The sequence below is a fragment of the Lutra lutra genome, chromosome 9, assembly GCF_902655055.1.
Source record: "Lutra lutra chromosome 9, mLutLut1.2, whole genome shotgun sequence".
In the NCBI taxonomy this organism is placed as follows: Eukaryota; Metazoa; Chordata; class Mammalia; order Carnivora; family Mustelidae; genus Lutra; species Lutra lutra.
This window is the reverse complement of record NC_062286.1, coordinates 8,279,520-8,305,451: the sequence shown is the minus strand read 5'-3', so window position 1 is coordinate 8,305,451 and position 25,932 is coordinate 8,279,520. Positions and strand designations below refer to the sequence as shown.

The 25,932-nt window shown below is 50.7% G+C and overlaps 1 protein-coding gene across 1 annotated transcript in view; it reads right to left on the bottom strand.

The window, feature by feature from the left end:
• The window catches only part of GREB1 (growth regulating estrogen receptor binding 1), a 71,999-nt gene that overhangs the window by 13,973 nt on the left and 32,094 nt on the right, over positions 1–25,932 (bottom strand). Inside the window, 10 exon segments of the mRNA XM_047746155.1 lie at positions 652–810; positions 3,075–3,177; positions 5,897–6,525; positions 9,203–9,292; positions 10,628–10,827; positions 12,741–12,856; positions 13,876–14,215; positions 22,389–22,525; positions 24,043–24,238; positions 25,703–25,883. Coding sequence (XP_047602111.1) covers positions 652–810; positions 3,075–3,177; positions 5,897–6,525; positions 9,203–9,292; positions 10,628–10,827; positions 12,741–12,856; positions 13,876–14,215; positions 22,389–22,525; positions 24,043–24,238; positions 25,703–25,883 — 2,151 coding nt within the window.

Sequence of the window (25,932 nt, the reverse complement as noted above, 5' to 3'; positions counted from 1 at the left end):
TCTGGTTTGCCGAACGACTTGGTAAGATGGAGATTTTAACCCCAAACCTGAGCTAGAGACTGGTATCTGGGAACGACTGGTCAGTGAAAATGCTTCAGAGAGATAAAAGAGAGAATTCTTGGGTGAGAGACGGGTGAGTATCCTCCTTCCCTTTCCACTCATCCAACTTTCCCAGTCTGTGCTAAAAATCACACTAGCCCACTAATATCCAATGTTTGCTGACGGTGACCCTAAAACCCTATGGGGTCCTAATACCGTGACAGTCAGTGGTCCCTGAAGGAGGAGGGGGAACAAGACACTGAGGCTAGAGAGGGAGATATGTGCATTTCATTAGGACAACCCCCATTCATACATTAGCATCTGTGTCTTGTGTCCCCTATGAACCAGAACCTCGAGGGTGTCCTGACCATGACACACCCCCAGGAGCACACCCATCACTGTCCGCGTGTGCGGAGCCGCCAGCCCACCTTCACGGGAAGAGCCCTTACTTGTCCACTGAGGCAGTGACCTCGTGACCTCGGTTCTCTCCCAGACCCTGCTGGTTAATTCCCACCCCCAGACAACTGAGCTCATCGCCAACACAGTTCAGCTTTCAGAGGCTCTCCCCACATACTCCAGAAGAATGTGGTGCGGGAGCTTTGTAAGGCTGACCTTCACTTTTTATGCTCTGGAGGTGGGAACAAATCAGACTGGCGTCTTCATACTTCGGGTCATGAATAATGTAGTCAAAAGGCAACTTCTTGAACAGCTCCAGGTCTGGCCAAGGGTCACTGAGCTGGAGGTAATGCCAATCCGATTCCTCTCGGAGATCTGTAAGATTGGTAGAAACACAGACAAGTGACAAACTAGGAAGTGAGGATGACTGATTCTTGAATGTGTGTAAGGACAATGCTTGCGGTAGAGCTGTCCTTGAGTCTCTGGGTTCCTGGGGGACGCTACTGTATCTCAAAGGCTCCTGGAACACATCGCATTTTCAGGATTGCTGTAAGGAAGCAAGAAGAGCCTTTGGGTCTACCTTTTATCCGTGGCCTGTGCCATGTTTCCTGCGTTTCTGGCTCCCATGCTGACTTCAGCCCCTCCCAATATACCTACTGCTCCTTTTGCATTTCCCCTCAGCACCGTTCCCCACCCCCATATGTAGCACACTGGTTCCCACCACCAATGGAACATAGTTCCTGTTCTTGTCTTCCGTCTAAATGCTCCAGAGCTAATATGGCCAACTCCTACCACTGTAGCTCTAGAAAGCCTAAGCGTTCAAGGTTTCTCCTTTCTGAATGCCAACACCATTCATGGCCCAAATTCTCTCTTACATCTTATGTCATAACTGGGGTAATCTGTGATGCTCACTCAATGCTTGTTGGCTAAAAAAGAAAAAAAATCTAGATGGTCCAACACAAATTATGTAATATATTGATTTTTATATCCATGCTATGTACACAGGGGCAGAGTGCATGTCCACAAGAGAAGAAACAAAGAAGATGAGAGGCATGTTTACTACATATGTAAAAGATGCTCACTGCTTTGTATATATCTTAATCTTCACAAACCTCTTAAACAGCAATTATCCATGCTTCCCCAAAGGGAAAACCAAGGAAATAAGAGAATTTCTAAAAATATGGGCTTTGAAGTTTAATAAACTGAGTTCAAATCCCGTCTCTGTCATGGGGATAGCCAAGAAAGTGAGAACACAGACACTCAACAGTTCTGCTGATTTTCATCTGAAATTCAGTTCCAAACTGTGAGGGGGGAATGTGTGAAAGGTCAGAGCCTGGACGAAGAGCCTCCCTCCTCTTTCCTTCAAAGGAAAGACTAAGGGATGGATGAGCTTCCTTGGTTCCAAATTTTCTCCAAGTCAAAACTCAAACACAGTCAGGAGCATCTAAAGAAGTGTGTTTGGGAATGGTGGGACTTTCTCTCTTTTAAGGCTGAATGATATTCCATTACTTGTATATACCACACTTTTCTTCATCCATCCATCTGCTGATAGACATTTACCCATTGACAGACAACATACGGTGGCTCTTATGTCTTGCCTGTGGTGAATAACACTACAGGGAACATGGCAACTAGGAACGTGTCTATTAGCTTCGTCGTAGTGGTGATTTCACAATACATATGTGTATCGAATCATCATTTGTACACTTCAAATATATACAATAAAAATAAATAAAAAGAAGTGCGATTCAGGGTGCCTGGGTGGCTCAGTTGGTTAAGCGACTGCCTTTGGCTCAGGTCATGATCCCAGGGTCCCGGGATTGAGTCCCTCTTCGGGCTCCCTCCTCCATGGGGAGTCTGCGTCTCCCTCTTTCTCTCTTCTCATGCTCTCTCTCATTCTCTCTCTCACAAATAAATAAAATCTTAAAAAAAAAAAAAAGACGTGCTATTTTGACGTCAGGGCAACATATTGGTTCCCTTTCTTTGCCCACATACAAATTTTAATTCCCAAGGCATCAGATCCATTTACCAGACCAAGTGGATGAGCCATTGGAGGAACAAGTGAGGAGGTGAGGTAGGGAGCAGAAGACAGCTGTCTTACCTTCCTCTGGGCAAATTCTGTTCCCTGAGTAAGGAGAATTGATATACTTCCATTCTGTCCTAAGATACAGACCTCTGCGCTCAGCTGCCTGAGTGGGACCCTCCCCGAAGGACAGCCCGGCCTTCTAGGGGCAGCCGCCAAATCCGGTCCAGCTCCAGCTCCGCTGTCTCCCAGCTGGGCGCCTGAGCGAGTTACTTACCAGCAAATAAGTAGTTATTCTCATTGGGATGTGCCGGAAGTTAAATGTGGCGATTTATGGAAAGGATCCAGCACAGGGCTGGACACGGGGAAGATACGCAATAAACAGCGGTTATTTTTAGTGTAGTAATTTTATCTCCACAAAGGCCTCCCAGGCGCTACTCTGATATTGAGCAAAATGACGGCAAACAAGGGAGAGATAAAAGCAGCCCTCAAGGCCCCTGGGATGAGTGGGATCGCTGATCTGAGAATTCCATCTAGAGGGTAAAGGACACACGGTCACCCGAGAAAACGGACTAAAGAGGATTCCAAGCCCAAGGGTCACCCACGCAAAACTCACGGATATTGATCTCTTCTTCATCATAAACATCCACTTCCGTCAGCCGAATGAGCATTCTGGACAAAATGCTGAGGAACTGCAGGTAGGCACCTGTCTTCCCAATCTGTGAAGACATTAAAACTGGAGCTGGTGCTCAGTACGCCCCGTCCACGTGCAGGCACTGGCTGGAGTACCAGACAGGCTTCGTGTCACCTGTCCCCTTCAAAGACCCCACCTCGTTAAAGCGGGAGCCAGGGGTGTGCAAAGCCATCTGAGGGGACATGGGACCTAAAGAAGGATGGCAGGCCACAGAGAGATTCCCGTAGCAGCAGACCTGCCCGCTTATAAATCATGGCAGCGCACTTCTGCTTCTAACCCGCCACACTTTCTAAGCTGTTTGAAATAGGACTTGAACCCGATATTGAAGAAAGTTTGCGTCGAAAGATGAACTGCCGATACAAAGCGTAAAAATGTCTCAAAAAGATCTCGGGTTGGGGCGCCTGGGTGGCTCAGTCAGTGAAGCGTCCAACTCTTGATTTCGGTTCAGGTCATGATCTCAGGGTGGTGAGATCGAGCCCCGAGTCGGGCTCCGAGCTGGGTGTGGAGCCTACTTGAGATTTGCTCTCTCCCTCTCCTGCTGCCCTCCCCCATGCACTTGCACTCACTCTCAAAATCAAAAAAAATCTTGCATGATTAGATTCTATTTGTGTTAATCGATAGGTCTCTAATTAAAGAATAAACTCTGTTGTGTGAGACTTTAAAGTCTGGCATCTCATTTCTCTCCTCCTAAGGCCAGGAAAAGGAAATGAGTTTTCTCCTCCTGGTCTTCCTTCTTCTATCACAGAGTCCCTCACCCCATCTGCCCCACACCAGGCTAGGACACTAGGAGACCTCGTTCACTTTGGTCGCAGGTGGTTAAACAGGAGCCTGTGGGCTAACCTCCCACCCTGTTGCTCTGGGAATGCGCTTTCAAAGTTCTCAGCTCAGTGCCTGGCTCACAGTCCATAGTCAACAAATGTAGATGAACAGAAATAACTAACTTTAGGAAAAAATATGAAATACCACCAGGCGAACCTTTAGAAAAAAATATTTGCCATACAAGTAACAGACAAAGGATTAACATGTGTAACCTGCAAAGAGTTCCTGCCAAGCAACAGGAAAAGGTCAAATGCCTACAGGAAAAATAAACAAGAGAAACACATCAGAAAAATCATTGTGGAAGTCACAGCAGTGATCCATAAATATATAAAAATATATTCAACCTTAACAAAAACTATAATATACTATTTTTCACCTATCAAATGGGTGAAATTTTTTAAGATACCATCCAATAACATGGCAGTAGGAAGAAACCAGGATCCCCTTTTTTCAAATTTACAAAAAGTTAATATACGCTCACCCATTAAAAAATTCAAGAAATACAGAGTGACGATGAAGAAGAAAGTTTACAAATTCCACTCCCTCCTCAGTGGCAATTCTGCCGGGGATTTTTTTGGTATTTTCACGCACAGAGACGTATACATACACACCAATGCTTACTTTCCTAATTGATATTACACTGTGTATATATTACTCTGTAACTTGATTTTTTTCAATTTTGATTTCAACTTTTTCAGTTTAAAATCTTAGAGAAATTTTCATGTCAGCATCTAGAGATCGATCTCCAACTTTCTATGGCCGAACTGCACGATACAGTTGTACCCGAAGTTCTTCAACCAACCTTGACCAACGGAACTTTGGCTGTTCCCAGTTTGTTTTACTATTGTAAATAATTCTAAAGTGAGCAATCTTTTTTTTTTCCTTTTTTTTTTTAAAGATTTTATTTATCTATTTGACAGGCAGAGATCACAAGTAGGCAGAGAGGCAGGCAGAGAGAGAGAGGGGGAAGCAGGCTCCCTGCTGAGCAGAGAGCCTGATGTGGGACTTGATCCCAGGACCCTGAGATCATGACCTGAGCTGAAGGCAGAGACTTCACTGAGCCACCCAGGCGCCCCTAAAAAGAGCATTCTTATACACATTTTTGCGGGTTTGTATCTCTTGGACCAGACTATAAGGAAATGAACAGGCTGAGTCTGGAGGCAGCACATCCCGGCTTGGGACAGGATGGTGCTGACAGGGGTGAAGAGAGCAGTAACTGACCCCATGTGCCCCCCCCCCAGTCAGGCTGTCCTCCAGGTGCCCTGGGGTTACACTCTCGTTTAATACTCCTGTCTCTGACTCAGGTGCCGCACTTATTCTCAGAGAGGACACTGGGGCATGGAGAAGGCTGGCTCCTGCCCAGGGCGCCAGGTATTGTCTGAGCCAGAATCCGAGCCCACTCCGGAGCTCAACTCCCACCTCTGCGCTGTCCTGACAAAGCACCTTCCAGGACCGGACACGGTCATCTTCACACACTCCCAGCACGTGGCAGATGTCTGCCATTTTGACAACGGAAATAGTCTTTCGTCGTTAGGAAAACACAATGAGGTGAGAGGCTGGGATAGGGACAGGCCTCCTGCCTCCCAGTTACATATCACCAAAACCTTCCAGTGCAGAACCCTAGGCAGGGGTGCGGGCGGGGTGGGGGGTATTTCTAACTGGCACAGATTGGCCGTGGGAAGGAGAAGCACCCCCCCGAGAAGCTCTCCGCCCCCACATCATGTAGGCAGGAACATGAGGCCCGAGCCTGGACGTCAGCCAGTCATGGGCAGCAGCAGGTCCCGACCTCCGACCCCCCGCCCACTGCAGGGTCTGCCATGGGAATGGCAGGATGTGACTAAGGGGATGTTGTCAGCCCCAAACCTGCCCCAGGCATGAACACAAGGACCCCCATGCAGCCCAGGGCCCCGCGGGGCAGCACCCACCTGAGGGGGCCCGCTGAGCAGCAGCCTGCGTGGGTGGAAGCCATCCACGCGGCCCTCAGCGCGGTTGCCGTAGTCCATGTGGCTGGGCCGTGGCACCGTCCACTGCCGGTAGTAGAGGGACTGCTCCGTGGATGTCATCGTCTTGCTGAGCAGGGGACGGAAGGAGCTGGCCCACATGACCGAGTGGGAGGGCAGGAGTGAGGCAGCCTTGGGCAGGCCGCTGCTGTCGGTGGCCGTGACCATGTCATACACCAGCTTGGGCAGGAAGACGACGGGGGGCTGTCGGCAGGCCTTGGTCATGGAACACTGGGAGGCCTGCGGGATGAGCGTTCCGGCCGAGGGGGCCACAGACGAGGGGGAGGAGCCCGAGGAGGACAGCTGGGAGGACGACGGGGTGACCGACACCTGGACGCTCTTCTGGCCGGCTCTCGGGCCAGGGTCCGGCTGGGAGGCCAGCCCAGGGCTGTGCCTGCTGATGACCGACGGTGGCCCCCAACTCGCTTGGGGCCTCTGTCTCTCCCCGGGGGCCCTGGCCTCCTCCGAGGGGCCGCAGGGCTGTGGCGATCTGGCCCGCTCCCCCTGCGAGGGTGCCCCGGGCTGAGCCGAGGACTCGCCACACAGCGCTGAGCCTGGGGAGGGATGTGCCTGTCAGTCATGCCCCAGGAAGGACCCTCACCGAAGCACCCACCATTCCTGTTCCTGTGATACAAACTACCCGTACCCCACAATCACCGGGAACTTTCACGAACAAAATCCCCTTCTGGGTCAACAGAAACGCTCTTGTCTTATGACAGAACCATGGCTCGCTGCAGAGAAAGCCTGCGTCACCCCACACCCACCCCAGCACTCGGCGCGCGGCCTCAAAAGCCACCCCGTTGCAACCCCCTGACCCAATCTGCTCCACAAGCCCCTGCCTGAGGGCTTGAGCCCCACACACACCCCGTGCAGGTGCTCCCGGGAGCACCCCTCCCTGCTGTCCCCTCCTGCGGCTTTCATCTTGCCTCCACAGCAGCACAGCGGCAGCTTCGAGCTCAAACCACCAGCGAGACTCGCAGGACTCAGCAGCTTCAACCAAATGCTAGAATCCCCCAACTTTCAGAAGGATCAGGAGAGGAGGGGCAGCTGACGCAGCAGCCCCCCACAAAGGGCCCTCCTTCTGCCCCTCCCCCACGTGCACCCCGCTGAGACCTGGGTGAGTGCTGCCCCACATCGGGCAGCACCCGGCTGTCTTCATACCACCCCAGCCTCACACACCAGGCCTCGTGTACCGGCTCGCACCAGCCCTGCAGACCGCAGGCCCCGTAGAAAGCAGGGCAGACAGGACGCTGCACCGTAGCCTTCACTCTGTCCTTCCCCAGGAGACAGACCCAGGGAGGCCCGACACCCCCGCACCACCCTCTGCAGAAAGGCCTTCCCGCCCCCCTGCTCCTGGCTCAGCCCTTACCCCACACACCACGACGCTCAGGCAACCTCCCCTGTGGATCTGAGCTCCCCAGCAGGGGCCCCGCCACTCAGCAACTGCCTGCGCGGCCAGCCTGCCCTTCCAGATGCTTCCGGAACCACCAGAGGAGGAAATGCGGCACTGGCCAGCCCCCTCCGCTGAAGGCTCCGGCTGACACCTCGCCCTCCGGCAAGGCACCTGAAACAGTGACAGCGGAAGAGCAGATATGGGGAGGCTGTGAGGGACCCGCACCTGGGCCCTGGCCCGGGACAAGGGGGACAGATGGGCCTGAAGGACATCAAAGAGGCACAAGATCCCAAAAGCAGACCAAGGGAACCCCGGTGCCTTCATCCGCTTCTCTAGGTTGTGAGGGCCGGCCTGGCGGGACCCTGAGGACCGACGCCCACACACATAGTTCTCTCCATCAACCCCAGACCTCCACTGGTCTGTCCCCAGTTCAATCCAGGGGAACTACTGGTCTATAAAGATGAGACCCAGGGCCACCCAGGTCCCCACCCCAACTCATGTGGCTGTGGCCAAATCTCACCTCCCCGGGCCTCCATCCCCTCATCTCTGAAGTCTACAGCAGCCAACGCCATGAGAAGTACCTCGTCAGAGACCCCTAAGGATCTCAGGCCCTTCTGAAGAGTCCCGGCTAAGAAAGTCACCTCAGTGACTAGGGTACCTCCCCTGCCAGGTAAGTATGAAAGTCACCTCATGTAACAGAAGAACTCCAGAAGGAGAGAGCTTGGCTCGTAGCCTGGACATTCTACTCCTGGAGACACTGCACAGAGCAGTGTGTCCCCAGAACCTTCTAAAAAGCAATCCCATCAGGACTGGGGAAGAACAAAGCCCCATTTCTCGCTATCGGGATAGCAGAGTCACCCACTCACCCATTCGCCAGCTCCACCCTGGGGCCCTGGGTGCCCTACACTGTTTGAGGCAGAGGACACCAGAGGCTATAGCACTTGGCTTTCTGACTGACCCGAAACCCCCTGGTGTGCTCTGACCCCCCTACAGCGGCTCCTTGACCCCAGCCAGGCACCCATCCGCACGGAGCTGCAGCCCGCGTGACCGCGTCTTGGGCCCAGACGCCACACGCACCTCTACCGCCGAAGCACCCTCCCTCCTGACTATCTTATCCGAGACACACAGGCCTCCTGCTCGCTGAAACCTGCAGGGGCCCCACCCGACCCCTAAATCTGCCCCCGCCTGTCCCACTTCACGCGCGTGAGCACATGCCTAGACCGCAAGGAGGTCTCTGCAGCACATCACACGCTAGCGAGTGACCACGGGCTCCCTGAGAGCAGGCCGTACCTCACCTGTCTTTCCACCTGGACTCAGATACAAAGTGGGTTCTCGGTAATGGTCACAACAGGAAGACAGGAGATACCGTCTCATGTGGGCCGGTCCTGACTGCTCCCAGACGCCGAGCCTCCCTTCGGCAGAGACTGGGCATTTTCCCCACAGTTTCCTGTGGTCTGGGTCCAGGGCTCAGGGGATACCTGCTGCCTTCTGTTGCTCTCCCCCCCAGGGAAATCTGTGTGCACTTCTGCCTTCAGACTCGACAAGAACACCTCACCCAGCCCCCCTCCTCCCTTGGGACAACTCATTCCAGGGGACACCGCCCGGCACAGGCCACTGAGGGGGACAGAGTCCACGATCTTCTCCCAGGAACTCGGAGTTCCTGCCCAAACTCCTCACGTCCCAGACCCGAATCCAGAAAAACAATCACTCCTGAAGAAACTCCGGTTTTCAAAGATCCCCTTCTCTTTCCAGTTCATGTGAAAATAAAGATCTCTTCTCATTCTCTAATATCCAAAAGAAACATGCAGAAGTGCACTGTTTCCCACCTGGAGACTTACTGGATGCTTTAGAGGACAGAGACGAAGACGCGGAATCGTGAGAGCGGGACCTCTCCCTCTTCACGGGGCTCCTCTTCTCCGAGGTGGAGCCTGTTTCAAGACACACGTGCTGAAAATGCCTCATGATCATCTCATGTGTTTGCCCAGCACTTGAGTTTGCAAAGTGTGTTCACACCTAGCATCCATCCACGCGTCCATCCATCCATGCGTCCAACCACCCATTCACGAATCCATCCATCCATCCATGGGTCCAACCATCCATTCATGCGTCTGTCTATCCATCTGTCGACCCAGCTACCATCTTGCAGGCACCTGCCTCTGACAGAGCCCCAAGGAGACAGAAGTGGGGAACGCAGGCCACTCAGGCACTCCCGGCTCACCCAGATTCCTTCTCAGGACACACAGGTACAGGTGTAAGGAGCACAGAGAGACCCGGGAGCCAGGCTCCCACCCAGAACGGGAAAACAGGAGCAGGTGACTTCTTGGAAGGAGTGACCCGGCCTGAGCCCTGAAGGGCTGGCAGTGGTTCCCAGGTAAAGCACAGAGGAGAGGGAGCTCGAAGTCACAGGAGAGCCTCTGTGTGGCCCAAAGTGACAAGAGCAGGGAACAGCCAGGGAACCCCAATGAGCTGAGTGTGACCCACAGCACAGGGGACAGTGTGAGAAGCATGAACAGAGAGACTAGAGAGGCAGGCTGTAAAATGCCAGGAATGCGGATTCATCCCATGGACAACAGGGAGATTGAGGCATCTTAATGTCAGGGTCACAGTCATGTTTGTGCAAGGCCGTTACAGCCCCAGCAGAGTCTGTCCAGGGGGTCCTCTAGTCTGTCTTACAGATGAGCAATCTGAAGCCAGTAAAGGAAGCAGAAGGTGTTCCAAGTCACACAGTCAGCAGGAAGACCCCGCATCACACCCCACAAACGCGTCCCATGTTTGTATCAACAGCTTTGTCTTTTCTCTTGCTGTGCTATTAACAAGTCTGATCCCTGGCACTGCTCTGATGCATGGGCCCTATTAAAATAGAGTGTTGGATTTTCATGTCTTTGAATGAAACCGGCCTTTTATCATCAATCCCCATAATCGACCCATCCCGCTGACTCACACAGAGGAAAGCTCATCCGGGGCAGGAATGCCACTGACAAGTCACACAGAGCAGGAAACAGAGTCCTGAGAAATCACAATTTCCCTTCCGATTCTCTAAAAATTCTGGAGCTCAGAAGAAACAGTTGGGATTTCCATTTTTTTGTACCTCCAGAAAGAGGGCCAGGAAGCAAAATCTGAATGCAACAAGAACGTGCCATCTCCTGCAAAGACCTATCCAGACCGCGCTCATCAGAGCTCCCGCCCACGAGACGAGCCCCAGGGCCGCACAAGTGCAGGCTGCCCCCAAGATGAGAAGGCGAGGCAGACCCGCCACCCCTCACCTTCCGTCACGAGCTCCTCATCCTCGTTGTCCGTGCTGCTCAGCTTTTCTGCGTCGCTCTCTAAGGGCTCGTGCCGGGCCCCCTTCTCCAAGGGAACCTCGTTGCTCACAAAGTAAGCAGCCAGGCCCAGCTCCTGCTCTAGCGCCGTTCTCACCAAGCACGAGGAGTTTATCAGACGCAGGTCACAGTACCTCAGAGACCTGGAGGAAAAAGATAGTATCTTTCGAGTGTCCTGTACAGTGAGGCCCCTCTCCCGGTGCTGGTGGGAATGGGATCAGGACCAGCCCCCTGCCGCCTCGTTAGGGCCCTTGGACTTGCGCAAACAGAAACACAGATCACCAGACGGTGAGCCTTTGGCAACCAAGTCAGTTGAAAAGTAACCGTCTTGGGGGCACCTGCCATGGATTCAGCCCTGTCCTGTCATCGAAAGAGCGTCTGCAGGCCAGAAGAAAAGCAGGCTTGAACCCCAGCTCTGCTACGTTCTAGGGCCAGAACGTTTCTCAAGCAGGGGAACTTCCTGCAGGCTCAGATTCTCATCTCGAAGAGGAGAATTAAGTAACAGCCATCTAAGTGCACTTTTGAGGACTGTGTGCAGTCAGCGGACATTTAATGATTCAATCAGCACTTAAAATGTGCCAGGACAGTGCTAGATGCTAGGGACAGACTGACAATCAAGTCACCGCCATATGAGAAAGGAGTCTGTCTGGGAAGACAGACACCAACAAGCAATGAGAGAGGCTGAGGAGTGGGCACAGAGGTCAGGCCAACGCAGGGCTCGGGTTGTAGGGTGGAAATGGCAACGCGCCTGGAGAGAGGCAGATGCGGGTTCCAATCAGGCTCTACAACCTCAGGCAAATGGCCTTTTGTTTGTTCTTCTACAAAACAGGACAGTGATGCTACCCTTGCAAAGACTAAATTCTCTATGGAAAGTCGACACTGGGCCTAATACAGAGAAGGTGCTCAGTAAACGCTTGCTCAAATTTAAGATGGCTTAAGACATTGTCTTAGTTCTTAGGGAGTTGAGGGATGGAAGAAATAATCCGTGTGAAATGCAACCAAGGTCAAATGTTTTAGAGCCCCCTTTACCTGGCCTGCGAGGATGCCGTGTGCAGTGGCCCTCATGTATGTGTGGGGTGGCCCAGGGGAAGGAACCCCAGCTTCGGAGCTGGGCAGCCTGGAGTCTGTGGTTTGCTACCCGCGCTTAGTCTCTAAGTCCCATTTCCTCACTGCTCAAAGGGGACAGTGAAATACGACCTCCCCCCAGGGCTAGAGTAGTGAGGGTAAAACGAACTACAGCACCTGAGAAGAATCTGGTACAGTGCCGGCACGAGACAGGAACTCAGGAAGTGTCCCCTCGTACTGTTTTGTTCTACAGGGAAGAGTGCGTGGCTGCCTCCCCTCGCCACGGTATTAAGTAAACCTTCAGGAGCCAAACTGTTATCACTCATTCAAGCAACTGCCTTATTGGAGACCCAGTGGCCTTTTGTCCTGAGTGTCTACTTGTCCATGTGACGGCCCAGAGACCCCGGGAGACACTGAGTGGGTTCACAGCTGACTTCTGTGTGGCTGTGGTCTCCCACAGAAGACAGCCTTTGAGACAGTCAGCTCTGTGTGCGCAAACCAGCCCTTCCTGAGGGGCATCCGCCGCCTCCCCGTTTCCCAGAACACCTCCTCCACCGGGAGGGCCCCGCTATCCCAACAGTGAGACGCCGGGAGAAATGAAGCTTTGACCCCCAAGATGATCAGATTCTTTCCTAAATGGAAGAACCTTCCCCAACGCACACGGTGATCCTCGCGGGGAGAAACCAAGAGAGGCATCGACCCTACCCCAGCTGGAAGACCTCCACCCACGGGCCCAGCAACAGCCACCCCCTGCCCAGGGAGCCCAAAAGGGGCTGGTCTGCGAGTGAGGGAATGGTGCCCAGACCTCAGACATGTTCCACCGCCACAGACCGGAAAACTATCAGATAAACACACAACTCTGTGGTGACTGTGAACGTGAAGACTCCACCTGCCGTCAGGCACCGGCAGGCCGGCCTGACCGCCCCCCAGAGCCGCGGGCACAGGCAGCTGGCTCCCCGAAGGCCCCCAGGGCCACAGCCCCTCGGCTCACCTCGGTAAGGACTCCCCGTGCGGGTCCGTCCCGCTGAAGATGAGGATGCACGGCAGGCCCTCCAGCTCCAGGTACGTCTGAGGCCGCCACTCCGCGGCCTCGATCCTCTGCCACATCTGCGGGTAATGGAAAGCAGTGAGGCGGGCGAGCCTCCTCCCGTCCGGACTAGCCCAGCTCTGACAGCTCTACGGCGTCCTCCTGACCGGAAGCATTTCGTGAAAAGGACAGTTCTTTGCAGGACAAGAAAGCGTGTCATCGGCTTCCCGGCCGTACTCCCTGCCGCACGGCATAGCCCCTGTCGGCCATCACGGGCCATCTGCGGCCGCGTCCTGGGGACCAAGTGTGCGTTCGCAGTTGTGTCTACCGCTTGCTCGGAGCTTTCTTAACCGGGCCTCTCCCTCGCAGCTGCTGCTCAACTCTTCCCTCGGGATTCTGCGTAACTGTCCCGCATTTCCCCCCCTCTGTGGGCTCCGTCAGGAGCTAGGGGCCGGGCACTGCGCTAGTCCGGGGGTGCTGAGCTGTGGGGGTGGTCCCTGCCCTCCACCGCTGGGGGGAAAGAGCCAGAGGACAGGCAGCAGCACGCCAGCCCCTGCCTCCAGGCAGAGGAGAGCCAAGGGGCAGGGAGGGGCAGCTTCCCGAAAGAGGAAAAGGCAGCAGCTGAGCTTACAGGCTGAACTGTTGGCTAAACCGAGGAGGAGAAAAGCACTCCCAGGACGAACGGAAGGCACACGGCAGCCCCGAAGTCTGAGAGAGCAAGACGGGGGCGCCTGGTGGCTCAGTGGGTTAAGCCGCTGCCTTCGGCTCAGGTCATGATCTCAGGGTCCTGGGATCGAGCCCGGCGTCAGGGTCCCGCCTCAGCGAGGGGTCTGCTTCTCCCTCTGCCCCTCCCCCAACTCTGGCTCACTGACTCTTTCTCCCTCTTTTCCTCAAATAAATAAAATCTTAAAAAAAAAAAAAAAAGAGCAAGACAAAGCATTGGGGGGCACCATGTATGAGTAATTCGGTCCAGCAGGCGGGGACAGGACAAGAGAGGTGGCCCGAGGGGTGGCCCGCCATGGCGGGGCGTGACGGACAGGCTCGCTGAGGTGTCTGTTGCCGTTCTGTCACCCCTCCCGCCCCTCCCCGCAGCGCCCACCTTGAGCTGCTTCACGAAGTGCTTCCCGACGGTGATGCCAGAGCTGGGGCTGCCCAGGATGATCTCGAAGTGCTCCTCCAGGGCCAGGCGCGCCCGCACATGGGCCAGTCGCTCGTAGGCCACGGCCGCCAGTGGCAAGCAGGGCACCCGCAGCAGGACCATGAGCCCGTGGCCGCAGGGGCACTGTTTGGGGGCGTTGATGAGGTTCTGGGTGATCTCCAGCGTCTCCACCGACGTGTAGTCCTTCATCTGCGAGAGGCCGCTCACGGCCATCATCGCGGCCGCGTAGTGCTGCACGAGAACAAAGGTCCTGATCACCGCGCTGTGCAGGCGGGGGAACCTACAACAAACGGAGAGACGGGGCCGTGACCGGGCTGCCGGCCACCTTGGGGACGCCTGGAGCGCTCCGGCAGGAGCAGCGGGGCCGGCGCCAGGCAAGCAAGGGACGTGGCACGGCCACCGGCGCAGGCACGACGACTCCCAGGTTGCACGCAGCTTGTGTTTCCTGCCAAAGCTGGTTGTTTCCAACCTGAAAGGGAAGTCTGCCTTAGAAGTCGAATCGAAAATTGCTCGGGCACTTCCAGCTAGGAAACAAGGGCAGGGGTCCACTGCTTCTCGGCACTTTCCAGCCCTGGTGCATAGGAGCGGCTCAATAAATATTTGTGCAATGAGCAAAGAGGCATGAAGGAAACAAATGATTGTTCCGTCTTTCATCAGCTTAATTTGCAATCTGCCCCCATTCCCACTGAAAATAGAACCACCAGGCTCAGCACATAAGCGCGGCTGTCACCTTCCCCAGATTGAGGGCAGCCTGAAGGCACACCTTCCCCAGGGTTGTCACCTTCCCCAGGATTGAGGGCATCCTGAAGGCACACCTCGGCCTTCATTTCAAGGCCAATGAGTAACCAGAAATGTACCTAAATGTGATTTGACATGAATTACAAATCAGAACACATTCAGTCAAACAAACCCCAGTTCGGGCTTCAGAAACTGTTACCATCTGTGTTTACACACAAAAGTGGCAACCCCGCCATGACCACATGTCCTGTAAACAGTCTTGTGACCCAAGCATCAGAAACAGACCCAGAGCCCCAGCAGAAAACCCCACCCCTGTAGGCCACCGTGTTTCTCAGTAGGAACAAATCGACATCTGCTTTACCAATCAATGATGTTCTTGTGGGTTTACTTCACTAGAAAGCATCTCCTGACACAGTGGCTTTTTGGAGCAAAGATAGAGAAGTTTCTGGATCTACAAAGATCAGGCTCTTAGCATGGCCATGCCACCCTGAGAGTTCTACCAGGGCAGTCAGTCACTTTCCACAGAGTTTCTGAGGTCTTCCCTCATCTACTGTTCTCCTTTTCCTCATTCTTTGTCCTTAGCATTTCAACTACGCCAGGAGTTCTATACATTGGAGAGCTGGCTTGGCAAACTGACCACTACCACGTGCCTGCTGTCTCAGGAAGGCACGACTGATCTGCAGACTCTGGAACAGAGGGGAGTCAGCCATCCAAGGACTGCCTTGCCCTACCCCTGGTACACTGGGCAAACAGTGCTTAAGAAGCAAAGCAGAGAGCAGGGTGGAAGACACATGGTCTCCCCTGTCCTACAGCACTGTCCCAGCTGTGGTGGCCCCATGTCACCCTGAGCAAGGTGGGATGAAGGGGGATGAAGAAGGGCAGGAGTCATTTGGGATGAAGCATTCTTTCTCCCCAACTCTGATGTGGTGGGAAGCACCTGCATTCAACTCTGTTCAAAGGACAAGCGGAGTCAGAACAGGAACCATATTTATCCATCTGAAATGACAAAAAAACTGGACAAATATATGAAACAAGAGTGTTTCAAGACATTGGGCACCAGGAAGTGAAAGACAGTGATCCTCAGAAATGGGAACCAAATAGGTGAGCTCCCAGCTTCTTCCTGGAAGAAGTTTCTGGAATGTGCTCAGGAAAGGGAAACCCAAGCAAAGCATCACTATTCTTCCTGACTTGAGGAACAGCACTGGAGTCCAGGGAAATCAAGGTATCAAGCGTTCACAGGGGAAGAACCAGAAAGGAGTAAGCTGCGCAAATAGAGAACTCAGGAGAGCTACAGAGGGTCCCCCAAGTCGTCAGCTGAGGAGTGATCAGTGCAGGAGGTGAGGAAACTACTCAAGGCCAAGAAAGGAACCATCCAAGAGAATTAAAGGGAACTGTGCCTCAAGCTCACACGGGGTTTAGAATAGTTCCTGTTCCCACCAACAGCGTGGAAGACCTCAGAATTCATGGAACATTATAGAATACTTAGAGGGTTTTGCCTCAGTAGGGACAGCCCTGGACTAAACTGGTCCTAAGAAAGCTCAAAGCTTAAAGTCAGACCTAAAAGGACTAAACCATCTCCAAGTAACTTAACTACATCCCTGAACGAAGCTGAAGAACATGTATAGGAATACAAATACATCCAGCCCCAACAAGGTGAGATTTACAATGTGTGGAATCCTCTCAAAAATTACCAGATATTTAAAGACGATAATACAACCCACAATAAGGAGGCAGAAAAATCAATCAATAGGAACTGACTCAGAAGTGACACACATGATAGAATTAGTAGATAAGAACATTAAATCAATTATTGTGATTAAATTCTATCCATTTAAAAAACTACAGAAAAGATTGAGAATGTTAGAGATGTAAAAAAAAAAAAAAAAAAGACTCCAATTCTAGAGCTCAAAACTAAAAAGCCTCAGAAAGAAGATGAAACTGGACCCTGAATTCTCATGGGAGCTGCCATCTTGGTATTTGGACTTGCCCTGCCCTGCCAGTGATAATGCATTCAGGGATGGGTACCTGACCCAGGATAGGTCATCAGTCTTTTCTTGGAATTTTTCAAACTGTTTAAAACAATCAGTCCCCCTCTAGAAGCTGAAGACTGTGTAATTCAGCAGCAATGAGAGGTGATGTTTTCATGGAAGAAGCCACTATGCACTGAGATACAATACAGACAACACAAAGAGAGATACCAAAGACAAGACAACATAGTCTCCCCAGTGTTTAATACCTAACGTAAGTTCCTTCTGAAACCAGCTACATCTCTGACATTCAGTGGTTCATTTATTCAACCTCTCCTTTGATTTCATGGCTCAATACATGGCTCTCCTTTTCTTAAGGTAGTTCAAGTTGAGTTCTGTCACTTGCAAAGAAGAGTTCTGATTAATCGACAAACACAAGTAACTGTTTATCATCCATCCATCAACGTGTATGTACGTTCATGCATGTGCTACCTAAAATTGTCCTTCTTCTTTTCTTAGAGGACACCTTCTCTCTTAGAAGAAAAGTTCCTTCTTGTTATACAAGACTCCTTTGCTTTTATTAAAAAAAAATACACACACACACACATATACATAAAGAAACAATCGAGATGTGACTGACAGCAGGAAAAAAGATCAACAAATGTAAAAACACAGTAATAGAAACTATCTAAAATGAAACAAGGGGAAACAAAAAACAATGACAACAGCACCAGAGAGTTACGGAACAAATTCAAGCAGCTTAATGTATGTTATTGGATTACTCTAAAAGAGAGAAGGAGAATGTAGAAAAATATATTTGAAGAAATAATAACTGATTTTTTTTCTCAAACATAATGAAAATTCAATTAACTTAAGTACAAGAAACATGAAGAAAATTATAACAAAGCATATCTTAAATTACTTAAAACCAGTAACAAATTTTGAAAAATTTTAAAGTGGCTTGGTCATGGGATGGAAGGACCTGGGAGGGGAGGGCACATTATAGAGAGAAACAAAGGTGATGGCAACAGATTTTGTTTGAAACAATGCAAGTCGGAAGACAGTAGAGCGACATCTTTAATGCATTGAAAAAGAAAACTATCTAAATTTTATACCTAGGGAAATATCTTTTAAAAATGAGTAAAAATAAAGACACACAAAAGCATAAAGACTGCATCACCAGCAGACCTTCCTTAAAAATGTTGATTAAAAAGTCCTTGAGAAAGGATAACAGAACCAGATAAATCCACACAAAGAAATGAAAAGCAGTGCAAATAGTAACTATGTGCATAAATACAAAAGATGTTTTTTAAAAGTTATTATTTAAATATCTCTAAAAGATAATTGGCTATCTAAAGCAAAAGTAATTTATTGTGAAGTTTATAATTTATATTAATAAAATGTCTGAACACAGAAGTACAAAGCCTAGCAGGTGAGATATAGATACACTGCTGTAAGGTTCTTATCCATGAAGTGATATAATATTACTTGAAAGGAGAAAGTAGCTTAAAAATATATACTGTAAAGTCTAATGCAACACCTAAAAGGACTTAAGAATTACAGCTAATAAGCAAGTGGAGGAGGGAATGAAACCATAAATGCTCAGTTCATCCAAAGGGAGACAGAAAAAGGGAGTCCATAGCACAGACGAAACAAAGAGAAAAATGGTAAGATGGTAGATTTAAGTACAACCGCATCAATAATTAAATGTAAATGGTCTAAACACCTCAACTAAATGTAAATGGTCTAAACACCTCAACTAAAAGTCACAGACTGCCAGATGCAATAAACAAGTAAGACCCAACAATAAGCTATCTACATGAAAACCTTAAACATAAAGACACAAGTCGGTTAAAAGTGAAAACATGGAAAACTATAAACTATGCTGACATTAACCAAAGGAAAGCTGGAGCAGCTATATAATATCAGCAAAAGTAGATTTTCGAACAAAGAATTATTTCCTTTGGGTCCTTTCATAATGATAAAAGAGTCAATTCATCAAGAGACACTTTACCAAAGATGACATACAAGTGACAAACACATGAAAAGATGCTCAACATAGTAAATCAGTAAACTGGAGAAATGAATGAAGTTCTGACAAATACTGTGTAATTTCATTCATATAAAACACTAGAAAACGCACAGTCTACAGTGAGAAAGGGAAAGGAAGGAATAATTAGCAATGGGTAAAAGGAATCTCTTGTTTGTTAGCTTAATTGTGGTGAAGGGTTTGCCAGGGTTTACATATGTCAAAACTCACCAAATCGAACATTTCAAATATCTGCAGTTTACTGTAGGTCAGTCAGTCCTCATGAAAGCTATTGTTTAAAAAAAAAAGAAAAGAAAAAAAGAACTACCACGTGGGAGGCAGGAACTAGCCCAGCTCCAAACAGTAGGTACAGGTAGGATGTGCCTGCCCCTAGGCCTTTGTGGTCGGCCCCATAGGAAGGAAGCGCCACAGAAAACATACTGGAATAAAATCAGGAGTTGTTAAATGTCTAAATCTCTTAAGGACCAGTAAGTCTGTGGTCTTGCAAGCAGACTTCCCAGCCACAGGCTGGGGTCTGTGTGCAGCACAGGGCATATAAACAGGCTGGCCATGCACATGGTGGCAAGAGGCAGTAACCAATGTCTTCTTACCTTCAGTGCCTTCTGTCCAAGTTGCCTGTTTCAAAAGAGATACCCAGGGGTGCCTGGGTGGCTCAGTGGGTTAAGCCTCTGCCTTCAGCTCAGGTCATGATCTCAGGGTCCTGGGATCAAGCCCCACATCAGGCTCTCTGCTCAGCAGGGAGCCTGCTTCCCCCTCTCTCTCTGCCTGCCTCTCTGCCTACTTGTCATCTTTCTTTCTGTCAAATAAATAAATAAAATCTTAAAAAAAAAAAAAAAAAAAAAAGATACCCAGACAGGGGATTCCTAGGAGCGGCAGCATGGCATGGGGGAAAGAACACCAAACCTGGCTATAATCCAGGGTGCCACAAACAGGATGTGCGACCTTGGGCAAATCACTTCCGCTCTCTGGGTCTCGATTCCCACAATTATAAGATGGGGTGGGGTGGTTGGGTTAAATGATTCTTAGGTGGTCCTATGATTCTCCATAACTCAACATTCCAGAGTTTTCTATTCTCTTCTCATGTAGTAAAATTTAATCTCTGTGCAATACTTCCGGTTCAGCAGAGGGGGAGAGGAGAGAAAGGAAGAGGATGGTGGAGAGGAGGACAGTGACAGTCGTGGTTACAGTAATGGTGCTGATGATAATGGCAGCAATGACAACAGTGGTGAGGTACATCATGATGGTAATGATGGGGCAGTGTTGGTGACAGTGGTGCTGATGGTGGTGACAGTGATGGTGATGTTCTTGGTAATAATGGTGGTGACAGCAGTGACGGTGATGATGGAACAGTGATGGTGATAGGGGTGTGGATGATGGTGACAATGATGGTGATGTCATTAATAATGGTGACAGCAGTGATGGTGATGATGGGACAGTGATGGTGACACTGGTGCTGATGGTGGGGACAGTAATGGTGATGATGTTCTCGGTAATAATGGTGGTGACAGCAGTGACGGTGATGATGGGACAGTGATGGTGACACTGGTGCTGTTGGTGGTGACAGTGATGCTGATGATCTTGGTAATGGTGGTGACAGCAGTGACATGATGATGGGATGCAGACGGTGACAGTGGTGGTGGTGGTGACAGTGATGGTAATGATGTTCTTGGTAATAATGGTGGTGATAGCAGTGACGGTGATGATGGTACAGTGATAGTGACACTGGTACTGATGGTGGTGACAGTGATGATGTTCTCAGTAATGGTGGTGACAATAGTGACAGTGATGATGACAGTGGTTGTCACAGTGGTAGTGATCATGATCATGGGATGTGACATTAACAGTGGTGTTGGTGGTGGTGACAATGGTGATGGTGGTGACCATGATGGTGACAGTGGTGACAGTGGGGACAAAGCCGTGACGGTGTTGGCTGCAGCTACCAAGAGCATGTAATGTGCCCCAGCCATGCTCTTAATGCTCTGTATGTATTAATTCATTTAGTTCTCATAACATCCCCATCTGGTAGGTATTCTTCTTCCCACGGAGGACGGAGAGGCATCCCTAAAGTCTCAGAGCTGGTAAGTGACAGACCCAGGACTCGAACCCTGGAAGTGTGACTCTGGAGCCACAGCTCCCAGCACACAACTGTTCCTGAGTTGGCCCATGTTCCTGCTTCATCCAACTCTCATAAGAAGCCACTACAAAAGTACAGTTGTTCACAGATGATGTTACGGAAGTTCAGAAAGGTTCTGTGATTTGCCAAAGGTTAAGACTCATGTTTAAGCCAGAACGTACGATCCCCCGGCCAGTCTGGCCTTCTAGCCATGAGCCCTCGCCCCATATGGCTTAGGTTCTACTATTTTGGAGTCAAGTGACAAGGATCGGGTCTGGCCTCACTATGAACCCATGTGACCTAGGGCAGGTGACCCAACTTAAGTCCGTTCCTTCCTCTGCCACACAGGGATAACAGGGCCTATTCCACTGTGAGGATATTTTTGGCAATAAACACAGAGCACTGGACCCAAAGTGACAGCTCACTGCGCACCCGACGGAAGGAGCCGTGTGAGGAGACAGAGACAGGACTCCTTCCTTCAGCAGGTGTCCGAGCCCTCAGCTGCCCACATGTGGGGGGGAGAGCAGATGACATCCCTCAGCATCCCACACCTAAAGGGACTTAGCTTCTCAAAGGACATTCTGGGGAACACTGATTCCATGACACACACGGAGGACGCCGCACATTCTAGCCTCCTCCACAGGACTGACAGCACGCGTGGCAATGGAAAGCTCGGAGAACTCTTGTGGAAAGGAAAACCTTAAATGTCAGGTTTCTCAAACACATTTGACCAAGGCACCCCTTTAGGTCTAAGAGCTATTTGCACCCCGCCCAAGCAGTACAGCTTGGGACAGAGCGTGAGGCGCCCACATGTAACTTAATCCCTTCGTTAGCACAAGAATGGGGCTCCACGAGGGAAGGTGGCAGACCCTGGCTCAACACTGACAGTCCAGGGCAGAGCCACTCATTCTGCTTCGCAGTAGCCAGTCTGTAAACCCTGGCCTGGCTTTATAGCCATTGCTTAACCTCCCAGGCCTCGGTTTCCTCATCTGAGAAATGGCAGCATTGACATCTGCCTCCGCGGTCCGCTGTGGCCCGGGTCGGAGCGCAAGCTATAGAGTCAGGCTGACTGTGGCTTCACAGCCGGTTCTATCAGTGGCCAGATGTGCGGCCCAGGGAGGTCGCTGGGGTCTCTCAGAGCCTCAGTTTACTTGCAAAATGGAGATAATAGCAGCAACTGGCTAGGGGAGACGGTGAGGCCCTTAGAACAGCAAACAGCATAAAATACACTCTCGACAGGTGATACACACGGGACACGAAAGATGAAGCCAACTAGGTCTGTCACTCTCATCACCTTCAAATCCTTCGTGTCTTACCTCCTCCCGCTTTCTTCACTTCCCTGCATCGCAAACACACCCCTTCACATTCCAACATGCTGCCACCCATTCTCATCTCTAAAATATTCTAGAACAACAGCACGACAGGTGTCAGTAGCCCCACAGGCAGGGCAAGAAATAAACCAGCGGAGGGACGGTGTCACCCAGGAAAGGAGGGCGGTGGCCCCTTCTGGAATTCTCGGGCTGCACACTCTTCAGCACATGCGCGACTCCTGAGTGCTTTGGTAACTTCCAGCCGAGACGTGTACCTTTTTCCTAATGCCGTGACCATGGCCTCGAAGGAGCTGTCGTATCTGAGCAAAGGGAGGCTGTGTCCCGAGAGCGTGGACTCAATGAACTCTGACAGCCCGAAGTACTTCTTATTCTCAGGATATAAGTCGACCCCCTGAAACAGAGAAGAGCATCAGTCACACGAACACTGCATTGGCGGGGACGGAGAGAGTCACACGCTGGGCACCCAATGGCTGGCATAGGCATCTTGATCTAAATTGTGCTGACGTGGGCTGCCTCAATGGTTCAGCCAGTGAAACGTCTGACTCTGGACCTTGGCTCAGGTCATGATCTCAGGGTTATGAGACCAAGTCCCTCATCGGGCTCCACGGTCATCTTCGAGACCTTGAGACTCTCTCTCCCTCTCCCTCGACCCCTCCCCAGCTCGTGGCATGTACACGCACATGCATGCTCTCTCTAATAAATAAAAAATCTTTTTTTAAAAATAAAAATGAATTGTGCTGAGTCTGCAGTCCCGCAGACGACTTCCCTCTGCAGACACAGAGCACAGAGCACTCTCTGATTAAAGGATGCCGCATCCCTGTCAGTCAAGACTTTTCCCTTCATCTGACCCTGGTGTCTTTGCCAAGAAGAACATCGGCCTTGTTTTTTAAACTCACAATGTTCTTGGGTGAAATGCTTCTTTCCGACAATCTTAAGCTAGTTCTGGGAACAGGCCAATCAGTTATCCTGTGTTTGGCCTGCTACTAAAACCTGCAGAAAGAAATGCATTTATCTAATCAATTTCACCCCCAGGGACATAACATTCCTCCCAGACTAACACCAGAGCTGCTCAAATGTCAGAGTTGGAGAGGCTAATAAAATTGCAAAGCCATGAACTTGCCCTCACATGCCAAGGTTCTGTGTGAGGGCCACAGCCAGCAGGACGGGGTCACAGCCAGGCTCTAGCGCTCTCTGACTGCATGGCCCTTTAGGCAAGTAGCTCAAATCTCCTTTGCCTCATTTTCTCCTTCTGTAAATGAAAAATCATCCTAGCCCCTGCATCTGATAGGAGCTCATACGATAAGGCGCTCAGAACAGTGCCTCCCTAGCTCACCAAAGTGCCACAGAAACCCTCGGTATCCCTACCACTGATTCCAACGCTAACGGACTGACACCAAGCATCAGTATCTTTATAAGTTCCTCAGATGACTCTGGGATGCCCCAAAGAAGTCTAGAATTTGAGGTTTGCTTGTTACTTGTACCATTAACTAGAATCCAACCACCCAGAATTCTCCAATTAGTCTCAGAATTCTCAGACTATCAGTTGTAGCCTTCTATTTTGATGAGAAAAGGCAGAGAATAAAGCACAACCTCACCAGGTTTTATGGATGTGTGTTCCATTCGGAAGGAGATTTTAAGGCCTGCTGCTTAAGGATGTGGGCATAGGAAAAGCAGGAACCTTTCCAAGGCTTCTAGACTAAACATTACATGTCCTCAGATGGGGAAGCCAACTAATGTCCTTTGGCAAGGAAGGGTTTAAATCTAATTCTGGGTCAAATCAAAGATCCAAGAAACTGGGGACCCATGTGACCCCCAACTACACCAGTTAATCAAGACTTTTACTGAACAAAATTTCTCCTGACTCAAGGGCCATTGGGACACCAGGCAAGGGAGCCCAGAGTCACTCACGTTACTATAGGAGGCAGGCCAGTGGATCTCGTTGTAAGGGCTGATGAGGGTATGTTGTGTCTGCAACGCGTAGGGGAAGGACGTCACGTGGAGCGTCACGATGTTGGGGGCCTCCTTCACCTCCCTGCAATTGAGCAATCTGTCCACCAATCCCACGGCCGGGTCACTTTGGGCATAGAGATTATGAACAGCGCTACTGAGGGAGGAAAAGGGGGAGAAGACGCAGTGAGTGGGAAGATGAATCCCGCTTGGTAATTTTATAAGGATCAAGCAGTTGAATACACTTCTAACTAGCCCCGCCCACATTACATTTCTCTAACTAGCCCCGCCCACATTACATTTCTCTAACTAGCCCCGCCCACATTACATTTCTAATGAGCCCCGCCCCCAAGTGTACAAGTGATCAAAGCTTCTGGCTCTGCCCATGATGAGGAAAATTTAAGAAAAAAAAAAAAATGACCACACTGCAAGCACCTGCCAGGGACTCCCTGGATACTCACTGCTTATTAAAAACTTAGCCAGGAGAGCAGTATTTATGGAAGACTGCTTGGGGGACACACAATCTACCCAGTCCTCCAGAGCGGGAATTCTCACCCACAAGTGCTCCTTCCACCCCATCTGACTGTGTACTTGTCTCCTTAAATTCTTTCCCCTAAATTCCTACCTGCCTGAAAGGATCCACAGAGGATATAAAATGGTACGTTCTATATTAAATTTAAAGGTTTGGGACCTGGAAGGGGAAGCATTTTGGACAAGGGGCCCAGGAGAAAAGCGCAGCTCAGCTCTTCCCTGTGGGCCATGGCCTCGGCCTTCTCTCCTGGGCACCCAGCAGAATAGAAAACTCTCGGGCTTTTGGGTGGCAGGAGGCTACTCTGAGAACCCACCCCCTGCCCAGGGAATACGCACATGCTGGCCTTTCCTAGAATCCAGGGCGTTCAAATCCCTCCCAGCCCAAGCAGGGACCTTATGTTGTATGCCCTGCATACAGGTGATCTCTGAGGTCCTGCCCAGCCCTACATGCCTGCATCCGTGCGAAATCAAAGCCTTCTTCGGCGATCTGACCCGGGATCTCCCTTCCCTCCTCACCCAGTCAGTGGCAGTGTCTAAATGCACAGCCCTCAGGCTAGTCTATGGAGATGAGAGCCCCCATAAATCAGAAATCCTGCCAGACTCAGAGCCTGACAGCATCTAAAATGCATCTAGATTTACGTTCACTTAAACGGAATCCATCAAATGGACTCAGAAGGGTGGCACCAGCTGTGGCCCTTGGTGCTGAAGCCAATGGGCCCGCCATTAGGAAGAACCTATTCCGGTCAGGGTCCCCTCCCCACACCAGGGGGCACCTTCTTACTGAGTGGGGTACAGAAAAGGAGGCCCTAGGTCAAGGCCGGCTTGGCACTAATCCCCTCCTGCCCCCACCCGAGCCCTGAGACCCTGAGCCTGTTTCCATGATGGTACCTTTCAGAGGCTCCACTGGATGTCCCCTGAGATAACTTCCAGCTCTACGGTTCTGGAACACATCCATGACATCTGCTTACAGATGCCAAAACCCCAGCATCATTCATCTCGTCAAGGCTCATACCCAGAGTCCCGAGTATTACCCACGTAGTAATTCAAGGAAGGAACCGGCCAAGCCTGGGTAGGCCAAACCCCCTCTCACCTCACTAGATCCCAGTGGGCGTGGTCGTGGATGAGGACAAAGAGTGTGTGTGGGTTCTGAAAGGAGTTTTGCAGAAAGGACTTAAATTTCGTCTGTGCTTCCGCATCAAGCTTTAAAACGTACTGTTCGACCCTCTGCTTGGTCATGTGCTCCTTTTCCAAGCCAAGCTCCAGCAAAACCCCTGTAATGTGGTAAAAATACATCACAAGTAATCCAGGACAAGGACAACC